Source organism: Tyto alba, unplaced genomic scaffold (assembly GCF_018691265.1).
Source record: "Tyto alba isolate M040663 unplaced genomic scaffold, T.alba_DEE_v4.0 Super-Scaffold_30, whole genome shotgun sequence".
Classification (NCBI taxonomy): domain Eukaryota; kingdom Metazoa; phylum Chordata; class Aves; order Strigiformes; family Tytonidae; genus Tyto; species Tyto alba.
Window position 1 is genome coordinate 7,062,506 of NW_024881305.1, and position 11,884 is coordinate 7,074,389.

Below are 11,884 nucleotides of genomic sequence, written 5' to 3' on the forward strand. Positions count from 1 at the left end.
CAGATCCCAGCAGAAGCAAATCCCAGGGCAGGCAGATCCCAGCGGAGGCAGATCCCATGGAGGGCAGATCCCAGCAGAGGCAGATCCCAGCGGGGGGCAGATCCCAGCGGGGGCAGATCCCATGGAGGGCAAATCCCAGCGGAGGCAGATCCCATGGAGGGCAGATCCCAGTGGGGGCAGAACACAGCAGAGGCAGAACCCAGCGGGGGGCAGATCCCAGCGGGGGGCAGATCCCAGTGGAGGGCAGATCCCAGTGGAGGGCAGATCCCAGCGGGGGGCAGATCCCAGCGGGGGGCAGATCCCAGCAGAAGCAAATCCCAGGGCAGGTAGATCCCAGGGAGGCAGATCCCATCAGAGGCAGATCCCAGCGGAGGCAGATCCCAGCGGAGGCAGATCCCAGGGAAGGAAGATCCCAGCAGAGGCAGATCCCAGCAGAGGCAGTGGGGACCAGCACCTGAGGCCCATCGGGCCCCTCCTGTGTCCCCCACGTGCCACCCAGGCTGCTCACTCCTCGAGGAAGGCCCCATTTGCCACCGTGACACGCTGTGGGGGCCTGGGGGACATTCCTTGTCCCCTGGATCTCCAGTCCCCTCGGGGGGGGCACTGGCAGAAGGGGGCTGTGACACATTGCACCCCGCACCCAGATGCCCCCAGTGCCGCTGGCGAGGGTTTGGCTCTCCTTGCCCACCACGGGCTGTTGGTGGGGGAGGACTGGGCGGCTGCTCCTCCCCACAACACCCCAGCTGCAGGGCTGAGTCCCTGTCCTCAGCCAGGGAAAGGCATCCCCAGGGTCCTGGCCCAGACCCAGGCTCATAAACTGCTGCTATTTTAAGGGCTCAGAGACAGTTTTTCTTAATTTATCAAGCCCTAGGCCAGGAGCTGGTTCCAAAGGAAATGTTTCCTTAGTGAAAAAGGGACCACAGAGGAAGCTCTAAAGGCAGCCTCTGCCTCCTTGCCTCACCCGGCAGCTCCCAGGCAGCGACCTGGAAAAGCAGAGCCAGCTCTCAGCCACCAGCACGAAGAGGGGGACAGGGCTGTGCAAACAAGCATGGGGGGACCTGGGGGTGTGGGGAAAAATGTGTGTGAGCATCAGGAGCAGCGGGTGGCAGTCAGGGGGACGTGGGACAGTAGGGATGCTTCCAGCAGGCAGCCCACCCTAGAGACCGGGGGTAGCTGCTGCTGGGACACCCGAACCCCAAAGAGGGGTCCTGCCTGCGGCACAGCCGTGTCCCTGGGAGCTCCTCCAGGAGCCACAGCCCACCCCACTCCCTGAAGGAGTGACCCCACGGGCAGGAAAACCATCAGCCTTTCTCCTCCCGTGCCTGCCTGTGCCCGGGCACTGGCCGCAGCAGGGAGCAGCCGGGGGGGCCCTGGTTTCAATCCTCATCTAAGACCAGCCGAGCTGGTTTTCAATCCTCATCCAAGCCCGACACAGCTCTCGCCAGCGGTTACTGACCCACCTGCAACCCTTCCCCACCACTCCGGTCCCCACTGCTGCTCCCAGCCCGCCCCGGGGAGCTGTGACCCCCCGGGAGCCCTGGGCAGCAGCCCCAAGCTCCCACCCCCGGGGGTCTGGCCAGGGCCAAGGGCAGGAGGACAGCCGCTCAGATGGCTCTGCCTGGGGGCTATTTGCTACCCAGCCTGCCCACATAAATTAATCAGAGCTAATTGGCTTTTCGGTAAGTCTTCTTTGCAGGAGCTCTGCAATAGACTTTGAAGTGTATTGCGAGTGGCAAAACCTTTATTTAAACACACAGTGCCACACAAGGACAGGCTCCCGGCCCCAGCATCACTCCCTGCTCCCGTCAGCACAGATGCCAATAGGTTAAAATCTCAAGGGATAACTTTCACTTCCCATTAAATGCACCCAGTTTATTTACATCTCACTCATTGTAAGAGACAAACAACATTGACCAGAGGTGACACTTGACAAGAGCTGGCTCCACCCAGTGACAGCAGGACAAAAACCACTGGTGCCACAGAGCCTTTCCAAAAGAGGGCCCATGGCCCAGCTCTGCCCCTCAGCACACTGCCAGGATGGGACCATCCCTCATGTTTTGGGAGGATGCAGTGCTCTGCAGAAGTGCAGGAAATGCAGCCTCCAGCTCAGAGGTATGCATGGTGCAAAATAAGATCCTGTACAGCCATCAACTGCTGCTACAGCTCTGCTCAGCACCAGCTTTGAGATTATTAAGAAAAAGGAGGGAGTTGTCTTCCCCCCCCAGTCACAACCAAGCTGCTTTTATTGTGGGTTTCCAGCCCTTGGCTAAGCAGATCCATGCTGCGCATTTAAGCTGTTAAGCTTGGCTGAATAGGGCTGCTCTGTGTGCAACTGTGGCTCAGCAGTGGCCAACTTAGAACCGCTCAAAAATATAGACGTATATTCATACAGACTCCCCACACCAAGGATTTTCCGGCTCAGCTCTCCAGTTCATCATAAATAATTGGCTCCAGAAACACAGCAGCGATCCAAGGCATGCTGAGGGGTGAGGGCAGAATCCGTGGCACAGCCAGTGCAAGTGCAATAGCTCATTCCTTCCCCGGGGCTCACAGTGCACCGCAGCGACCAGGCGCTGCCCCGTCCTCCCAAACCTGAGACAGAGAGATGGTACGTGATGGGGACGAGGGGTGAGGGGCCAGAGGGGGGGCAAGCACAAAGCTGGGATGTCAGTCGTGGGGCTCACCCACCCACCAGGCCACCCACAACTGGAGTTCTGCTGGGCTGAGCACTGGCACCCAGCTTGTCCCGGCCCCAGCCGCAGCTTCGGTGTCACCAGTGCAAGTGGCACAGGGCAGGGGGGGAGGAGATGTCGGCAGCAGCAGCAGACACCTGCTTCTCCAGATACGAGTGCCACACCAGCCCGACAGCTGCAGCACGCTGCTGGAACCAGCACGCCCAGGGCGAGATGCAAAGGGCACCCTGAGAACCTTTAGGCTTTTCACAGCAATCAAGAAAGTGGCAGCATGAAAATATCCCTGGACCCCGGTCCTCGCTCTCTGTCCCAGGCCCCTCCATCTCCACCCGGGGCAGGGATGCAGCGCATGGACCAGGATGCTCTGGGCAGGGGCACAAACAGAGGCTCTGGGTTTCTCACTTCTCACAGTCAACTCAAGAAACAAGTGCTCGAGGGAGAGGTGGCCCCGAGGCAGCGCCAGTGTCCCGCTCGTCTCCGTCCAGGCAAGGCGAGTCCCACTGCCCCGGGGTCACTGGGCATCACGTGTAGTTGCCCGGGCCGCCCAGAGGGATCACAAAGACAGAAATGTCGTCGCCGGAGCCCAGCTTGTCGTTGGCCAGCCGCCAGCCCCGCTCCTTCAGCACCCCCCTGGACCGCACCACCAGCTCCTGGGCCACCATGGTGTACCTGGGGGGCACAGCACAGCGCAGCTCAGCAAGCGACCCCAGACCCTGCAGACTCCCTGACGCAGCGTCCAGCAGTCCCTGGCAAGGAAGGAGAAGCTGGAGGAGCTAGAGGTGCTGGAAAGGGTCCTTGGAGAGAGATCTGAGCTGAGATACGCACATCCAGAGGAGCAACGGCACCAGCCCCGAGGCCAGAGGACACACGGACACCACAGCTCCAGGGAGCAAGGGGAGGTGTTGGAGCGCAGGACACACTCATCCCCCTGGCCCCTCGCAGCTCACCTGCACAGGTCGTTGGGCTCGTAGCTCATCAGCACCTCCATCACCACACCAGCCACCTCCTTGTCATTGGTGACATCCCAGAGCCCGTCGGTGCCCAGGACCAGAACATCATCGGGGCAGTGCTCGTACTGCGTGAGGTCATAAACCCTGACCTGGCAAGCGATGGGGCAAGACGCAAGGGTGAGGGGCCGGGGAGGGTCCTGCTGCACTGGGCGCACCACAGACCTGGTCACCTCGACCTGCTCTGGCCGTTGCAGGAACCCCTGGGCGCAGAGCTGCCGGCAGCCAGGCTCACCTCCGGGAAGCAGGACAGGAAAGGCTTGATGTGGATGTTGGAGCTGAACACCTTGAGGTCATGGTCTCCCAGGCCCCGCGTGACCCCAATTGTGGCCATCACCCGAGCCTGGAGAACCGTGAAATCAAAAGGAAACGTTAAGCTGCTTCATCTCCACCTTCACTCCCAGCTGAGAATCAGTGGCATCGGAGCAGCGACAGCACTAGCAAAATCAGGCTGGAAATCCCCGATTCAGCAAGGGCAGGCAGGAAGCAACCCCCACACAGCTCCTGCCAAGCACTTCACCTTTTTGCCTTCCCCATAGATAAGTGGAAACTTCAGGTCATCTTCTTCCACCTTTTTGTAAGCCCTGGTTAAAATAAGCCAGAGACATGTCAGCGGGCAAAGGCTTCCAGCACCTCCCCTGCCCACTCAGGACACGACATCCCGTGGGACAAGGCCGCTTGGAGACCCGGGTACCCAGCACACCACAGCCCCCCGCCCCGCGGGAAGGGATGCCGGGGCCGGGCAGCCGCACGCAGCGGGACCCCAGCGCTGCCCCGTGGCACACCGGGCACGTCGGGGGGTTACCAGCCGTTCATGTTTTGGTCTCTGTACAGCATCTTCTTCCCCAGCTCCTTGGGCTGGATCCTGCGGGGGAACTCGAGGTGGGTGAACTCCTTCCCCAGCAGCTCGGGCCTCAGGAACGCCTGTGGGACGAAGCGGCGGCTCAGCCGCGGGGCCGGGAGCGCAGGGTGCGTGCAGGAGCGCCTGCCCTGCCGCAGCACCGGGCCCGCCAGCCTGCCACGAGCTCGGCCACGGCGTCAGCGATAGCATCAGCTGCTCTGCTGCAACTCAAACGGGCGGTGGCAAAGCAGCTTCAAGTCGCCTGTCTGTGCTACACCCAGAGGGGAGGCAAGAGCTGGGGACAGCCATGCCAACACCCCGCAAGAAGGTGAAGTTTTGCATGGAGTGTTTTGGAAAAAGGGGGATCTCCAAAAGGGATCAAAAGCCAGCAGATTCCAGCAGAAGCTGGGAGAGTCAGAGCCGCAAACCTCCCGGGACCGCAGGCTGGGCCCTCGCTCAAGGAGAAGAGCCGACGGGTCTGTTCAGGAACCGTGTCCTGGCTGCGGCCGTGACAAGGGACGAGCAGCAGCACAGAGCCCCTTCCCCGGGCAGCACCATCAGCCCCAGGAGCACAGCGTGCTGGGGACCGGGAACAGGGACAGTGTTGGAAAACGCAGATGGAGAAAGAAAGTGCAGAAAGAAAGGAGGAGAGCTCTCAGGAACGTGGGAGGGTTCGGTGCAGAGGCACAGAGAGCCCCATCCCGCGCTGGGGGGGCCCTGACCACGGCCTGGCACCGTGCAGCAGAGCATGTGCCTGGCCCCCTGCCTGCACCCTGCCCATCGCAGCCGGCTGGAGAGGATCCCGCTCACAGCAGTTTCCTCCTCTCGGTCATTCAAAAATAGATTCAAGAAAAAAATGCCCCAGTGTTTTTCCAAGTACATCGCAAGCCAGGAAATTGCATCCAGCAAGACCTCCTCCAACACAAATGCCGCCTCCTCTGTGCTGCCGTCAGAGAGGTCTTTATAACCTTAAAAAGCCTCCCTATGTGGCACAGGGGGGTTTGTCCAGGCCAGGCAGGAGAAGGAGCTTTTGGGAAGAGAGCTAGAAACCCGCTGGCACACGTCAGCTCCCTGCCTCCCCAGGGACCAGCGGGGGGAAGAAATTAGGACTCGGCGCAAGCGCTGCGGCTCCTTCGACCGTGCGAGGGAGCACGACGAGCCAGTGGGCTGGGGCAGCTCCCCACACCCCAGCACCTCTCCCCAACCCAGCGACATGGCTGGGATGGAAAAGTGCCATCGGCAGGTCCCAGCAGGTCCCTTGGCCCCCGGGACCCCACTGAGGAGGCAGCGTGGGGGGCTGGGAGATGGTTCAGCATCAATGAGGGTAGAAGAAAGGTCTTTCTTACTAAAAACTGCAGCCTCTGCCTCTCTGTCTCTGGAGTAAACTCCCTGGACATTGGAATGATTTCCCCATTACGGATGATAATGGCCCTGCAATGAAACATGGAAGGATGAGATTAGAGAGGAGACGTGGCGGGGGAGCTAAGCCTGGCTCTCCAGGGCCGATTCCCTGCAGGGCTGCCCAGGTGGTACAACCCCTTCCCCTTCTCCCCAGTCCCAAACTAGGGGGCTGCTTGCTGGCCCAGCTGCAGCTAACGCAGGGCATGCCTGTCTCCTGCCCAGGGAAGGGGTTAGGGAGGAAGAGAAATGGAAGAGAAGCATGGGGCAGAGGGGAACGGAGCAAACCAAAGGACAGGGTACAGTTAGAAAAGGAGGAGCACGAAGGTGGCGAACCCGCCTTTAGAGTGGAGGGCACACCAGGCAGGCAGAAACCGCCAGCAGCAGGACACGGGTGCGAGTGCCTGGCCCACATCGGCACGGCGGCTCGCTGCTGGGGCTGGTCTGACTCTGTGATGTGTTAAAAATAAAAGTCTGATTATGTTCCTAGATGTCACGGAGGGATCAAGGATCTCCAACAGTGACGGCCCAGCTGCCCCCCGCCCGGGGCTGCGGGTCTCCCCCAGCGGCACAGGGCCTGGTCTGGCGCCCGAGGAGGGGCTGGGGACCCTCGCCCAGGGCAGGATTACAGCCTCGGGGCCCGGCGCACGCTGCTGTCCCGCACAGCCAGCACCCGGCCGCTGCCACCATGGAGGGGCCCTGCACCCAAAAGCAGAGGCACGAAGGATCTCCTCCTCCTCTGTCCCAGAGCTGGAAGCACATCCTCCAGCCTCAGACAACTTACCAGAGCCTGGATGTGCTGGCCTGACACTGCTGAGGACAAGCTAACCCTGCAGTAAATACGGGGCAGTTCAAACCAGCCTCAGCACAGGGTGGGCTTGCCTTCCTGCCACGGCTTGGGGGTATGAACACACCCAGGAGCAATTACAGTAACAAGGAAATGTACGTATCAGTCAAAATCCTTGGGCTTCAAGCTCCCACGGGACTTGTCTGCACATAAATTTGTGTGTCCTTCTCCTGAAACAGTTCACTGCTATGAAGTGTGCCCTAAAATGACTTCTTGCATATTTTTGGAAGCTTTGCTGAGGGCAGTTTTCACTCCCCAACTTGCAGCCCAGGCCAGCGCTGGCAGCAGGGGCCCGGGTGTGATCCAGAGCCATCTGGGAAGCAGATGGAAAGGAAAGGAGAAAGTCCCACATTTTGGGAGATGATTCTTCAGCCCCATCTGTGCACCGGGCAAACCCGGGGATCACGGCTGTTCCCCCCATAGATGGGGGGTGGCTCTGCCCAGTCCCGCTGCCTCTGCCCTCCTCAAGCTAGCCCAGTTTCAGGGGCTCCAGCACAGCCCGGTGCTACCGGGGTGCTCCCCAATTCCTGGGTGAAAGGTGGGGGCTGTACCTGCTGTCACCAGCGTTGGCCACGTAGAACTTGCCCATGAGGTAGACGGCAGCCAGGGCGCAGCAGCCCCCCGACAGGCCCTGGGTCGCCCGCTCCCGCTCGATCTGGTCGTCCTGGGGAGACAGAGAGCAGCTCCAGGCAGGGCGGGCGGGCGGCCCCACGCCAGCCAGCAGAGCTGCAGGCAGCCCAAAATAGCGCCCGGCTGCTCGGGCAGCACCTCAGCTGCTGGCAGAGCCAAGGGCCAGCTCCCGGGGGGGAGAGCAGTGGCCAGCCAGCTCCCGGGGCACCCCTCCCCACACAGCCCAGGGGTGGCTGCAGGGGTCCTGCAGGGCAGCAGGGACTGCCGGAAAAAAGTGCACTGAAGCCCTCTGCACCCACACAGCCCCAGAGCCTCTGTGTCCTGAGCCCCCAAAATACGGGAGAGCATCACAGTGCCCTCTCCAAGACCAAGTGCCACTGCAGCCCCCTCCCTGGCTGCCTTTTGGTGGAGGGGACAAGCCAGTGCAGACACAGGCAGCAGAGAGATGCTCCCAGGGGATGCCCTGGGCATCCCCAGAGGCTGGGGCTCACTCACCATGTGCTTAAAGGCGTTCTCGATGGCACCGATCACCAGGCTCTCGTGGGAGACAGCTTTCTCCAGGTGAAACCGCGGCATGGCATCGTTGGGGACCTCCCTGTTGTCCTCTGCAAGGGGCACCCGGCTCAGCTCCGCAGGGCCAGCCCGCGCGGCGGGCGGGAGGCAGATGGGAGGTGGGGAAGGGTCCTGCAGGATGTCCACGAGGTCCCGGAGCTGCTCGCAGATGTGCAGATGGAGCCTCTTGGATGCCATGACAGCAGCGCCGCTGCCCGCATGGCCATCGAACAAGGCCCAGTAGTGGAAATAAAAACCCTTCCTGCCCTGCGGGGAGGGGAAAGAAGGTTAAGTGAGCCCACAAGGAAGCAGATGGGACAGGGAATTTGGAGCAGCTGGGGTCACCAGCTGAGGACAACGACACAGGGCTTTGCCTCCAGCTCACAGGTCCCAGCCCAGCGTGGGCAGAGGTGACGTGGGCAGCTGATCGAGGGAGCCTGGGCACAGCTGGTCCCTGGCTCCAGCCCAGCCCGGCGTCAGACACCCTGTGCTGCCAGCAGCGCGGCGCCGGCAGCCGGCTCCTCCGAAGGGGACACACGATGGGGCCAGCGCAGCAGCCGCCTGCGCAGCCCACGGGGCACGCGGGCCAGTGGCCTCCCCGGGCCGGCCAGCACTGGTGTCATCCCAGGAGGATGATGGCAGGAGCTGGCAGGGAGCAGGGAATCCCCGGGGACGCGGCAGCACGCACACATCACCACGTGCCCCACTTCGTGTCCTGCCGTGGGGCAGCCTCCCTGCCCGCGCAGCCCGGCTCTCACCCCGGCTGGTTCCCCGCCGCTTTCCTTGGACAGCGGCTGGCCCCTGGGGCTGGGCCTCCTCTCCACAAACACCACCTCGCAGCACGCCTGGTCCTCGTTGTGCTGGCTCTTCCCTGCATTTATCACCCTGCCAGAAGGAAACAAAGTGTAAAGGCTCTTTCTTTTACACCACGCTTCAGCAGAGGCACCCCATCCCGGGGGATGCTCTCTGCAGGTGCTCCAGCCCTGTCTGGGGGAGCAGCCAGGCGAGCAGGCGCCCCAGACCCGTCGTGTGGGTTAATGTGGGGCCAGCAGCAGTGCTCGGTCCCACCAGCTCAGCTGGGTGCTGGGGAGAGCAGCCACCCAGGCACCCACCGAGGGAGGTGACCTGGGTTTGCTGAAGGTCCCCACCACTGCCCCAAGCAGAGCGATTGCCCGAAAACCTGCACCAGCCTCAACACCACAGACCCAGCTGGGACTCACGGACAGGATTACAGTGTCATCTGTGTCCCATCACACCCAGCACCTCTCAGAGGGAGGAGGGGAGAAGGTAATGAAGATGAAACCAGCAGAACTTTTGCACGCTAACTTTCCACAGCCTATGCTAGCAGAGCAGATTTCATGTCTAGATTGCAAAACCTGCTCACGGGAGGAAGCTGTAAACATGCACAACAGGATGAGCTTTTTGGGCACGGACTTTTCAAGTGGTTTGCAGAGAGAAGTCTCAGGAGATGGAAGAGAAGTCTTGCTGCTGAGCAGAGGGTGGTTTTAGCTCCGAGTGGTCCTACCCCAGTATCGCCTGGTGCAAATGAGCATCTCAAAAGCTCTCTAGGACATCGGGAAGGTCAGCCCCAGCAAGGGATGCGGGGGTGGACTGGCAGCACCGGGCAGCAAAGCCGGCCTTCAAAGCCTGACCTTCAGTTAAGGGTGAAACTCGCAGCGAGTAAAAGGAGAAGAGAATCAGGCCCTTGAAGGGGAAGTCGAAATGCGGTCCCACCGCCAAGCCAGCGCCGGTTCCCTCCTCCCCCCGGGTCCTGCGAGCGCCGCAGCCGCTCCCCCACCCCCGGGTGCCGCTCCCCCACCGGTGACACCGCGCGTCGCGCAGGAAACAAGCGGGAGAGACGAGCCCGAACCGCCCCCCCCCCCCCCCTCCCCGGGGACGGGGGAAGCGCCCGAGGCCGGGCTGCCCCCTCCGCCGAGCAGCCCCCCCCTCCCGCCGCCCCCCCCCCCCCGGCCCCGCTCACTCGGCGTAGCCCGTGCTCCAGGGCAGGCGGCCCCGGCCGCGGCGGGGGCTCTGCACGGCCCGGCCCGCGTGGTCGCCGGCGCGGCGGAGCTCCCCGGGGCTCAGCTGGAGGAAGGCCGGCCGGCCGCAGGACGCCCCCGCCGCCGCCGCCGCGCCCCCCCGGGGCTCCGCGGGGGGCTCCGCGCCCACCCCCGCCACCAGCTGCGCCACGGCGGCGCGCACCCGCGGCACCATGCCGGCCCGGCCCCGCCCCCCGCCCCGCCCCGCGGGGGGGGCCGCCGGCGCAGCGGCGCGTAAGCGCATCGCTCCGCAGGGACCCCCCCCACCCCCCGGCCCGGGCGGAGGGAGAGCCGCCGGGGGGGGGGGGGGGTGCACCCGAAACGGAGCCGGGAGCTCTGGGGCGGGGGGGGGGGTCGTTCGCCTGTCAGCCCCGGAGCGCCGAGGCCGAGCTCCGTGGGGGTGTTTTAACGGCGGCGGGGGGCCGGGCCCACGCGTGGCCGCCCCCTCCCTGCGCTCTGCGGGCAGGCGGGTTTGCTGGCCGGCGCTCCGCAGGGCTCCGGCAGAGCCACCTGCTCGGATGCCACGTCCCCTCGCAGTGGCAGGCGCTTCGTCACCCTCCCGGCGCTCACCAGCGACACCCGACCCACGCGGAGCGGGGCCGCGTTAGTCACACACGCCCAAGGGCCGAGGGCCGCAGGTCCCGCAGCCCGGTGCTGCTCGGGGCGCGGGTCCCACCCCCGCTCCCCCCGGGGCTCCGGCCGCGTCAGCAGCGTCCCTGGCACAGCCCAACGCCAGCACCCCTCAGCCCCGGGTTCCTATGCCAACAAAAACCTGATGAAAACACACCGTTCACCTACTATAAAATAAAATTGAGACTATTTCCTAAGACCCGGGTGCCCCTGCTCTCTCAGCTCCACACAGGAACAGTTTATGTACTCCTTCCCACCCAGGGCTCCCACACTGGAAGGTCCAAGCAGAATCAGGGCTCTGGCTGCCAGCCCTGTGACAGCCTCCAGGCTTTAGCCAGAGCTTTATCTAACTGTACCAGGCTATTAAGGTCACCCTATAAAAGTTACACGTTACTCCACGTATTTCAAACACTAGTTTTAAATTATTCAGTAACCTACCTCATTTCATCCTTTAAGGTCCTCACACCCCCGGGTTCTTTCCCACTCTGGTTTCTGCTACCTGCTCACACACCCCTATTTGAACCTGCTGCTTCATTTCCTGCCTTGCTCTGCTCACCTGGGTGTCTCAGCTGTTGCTTGGCTCCAATTAAAGTGTTTCCTGATAAATACGACCCTGCTCTGCCCCTCTGGGTGCTACAAGACTGAGGAGAGGGTTAAGGAGAGGCTGATTTGCGGTTCTCTGGGTTAGCAGTATGGCTAAGATGGAGGCAGATATATATCTACTTCTCCCTGGCATCCTAAATTCGCAGGTCAGGCTGTGCCACGGCTCATCATCGTTAATTGTAGCCGTCCCCGAACCCCTCTTTGAGCTGCTCTGTGTCCAGCACCGAGCTGCCCAGGTAAGAACATCCCCTTGCTGGCAGCGTCTGCTCCCGTGCTCCTTCCCAGTAGGATCTATGGGTGCTTGTGCCTCAGGGGGGGCTACAGCCGCCCCCAGCCCCTCACTGCTCCCCCGGCCCCGCTGCAGCCCCCCGGCCGGGCTGTGTCCGGGGGGAGGTGGGGGGGCTGCAGGGACCCGAGCCGGCGCTGGATGGCGACACAGGCTGCGCTACGGCCCCGGCCCCCCTGGCCCGATTGCCCCCCCGGATGGCGCCGGGCAGAAAAAGCTGCTGGGGGGTGTGTGTGTGGCTGCGACCGGCTGCACTGACACTACCGCCCCCCCCTCAGCCGCCCCCCTGCCCTGCCGGGGGGGGGGGGGCGGCGCACGCCTGGGGCTCCCAGCAGCCTCGCACAAGGATTTCGGCATT

At 63.0% G+C, this 11,884-nt stretch overlaps 1 protein-coding gene across 2 annotated transcripts; it reads right to left on the reverse strand.

Annotated features, from left to right (window-relative positions):
• Window positions 1–1,851: 1,851 nt before the first annotated feature.
• Window positions 1,852–10,200, reverse strand: PPM1J (protein phosphatase, Mg2+/Mn2+ dependent 1J). Of its 2 annotated transcripts, none has more exons than XM_042800167.1 (10): window positions 9,950–10,200; window positions 8,727–8,853; window positions 7,912–8,235; window positions 7,338–7,450; window positions 5,888–5,972; window positions 4,506–4,624; window positions 4,221–4,284; window positions 3,936–4,043; window positions 3,641–3,792; window positions 1,852–3,362 (listed from the first exon to the last, which is right to left on the reverse strand). In XM_042800167.1, the coding sequence occupies exons 1-10, from the start codon at window positions 10,180–10,182 to the stop codon at window positions 3,215–3,217; spliced, it is 1,473 nt and encodes a 490-aa protein (XP_042656101.1). In that variant the 5' UTR covers window positions 10,183–10,200; the 3' UTR covers window positions 1,852–3,214. The 2 variants fall into 2 exon arrangements, with proteins under 2 accessions (XP_042656101.1, XP_042656102.1); XM_042800168.1 differs by having other exon boundaries at window positions 1,852–3,439.
• Between the last annotated feature and the right edge of the window lie 1,684 nt (window positions 10,201–11,884).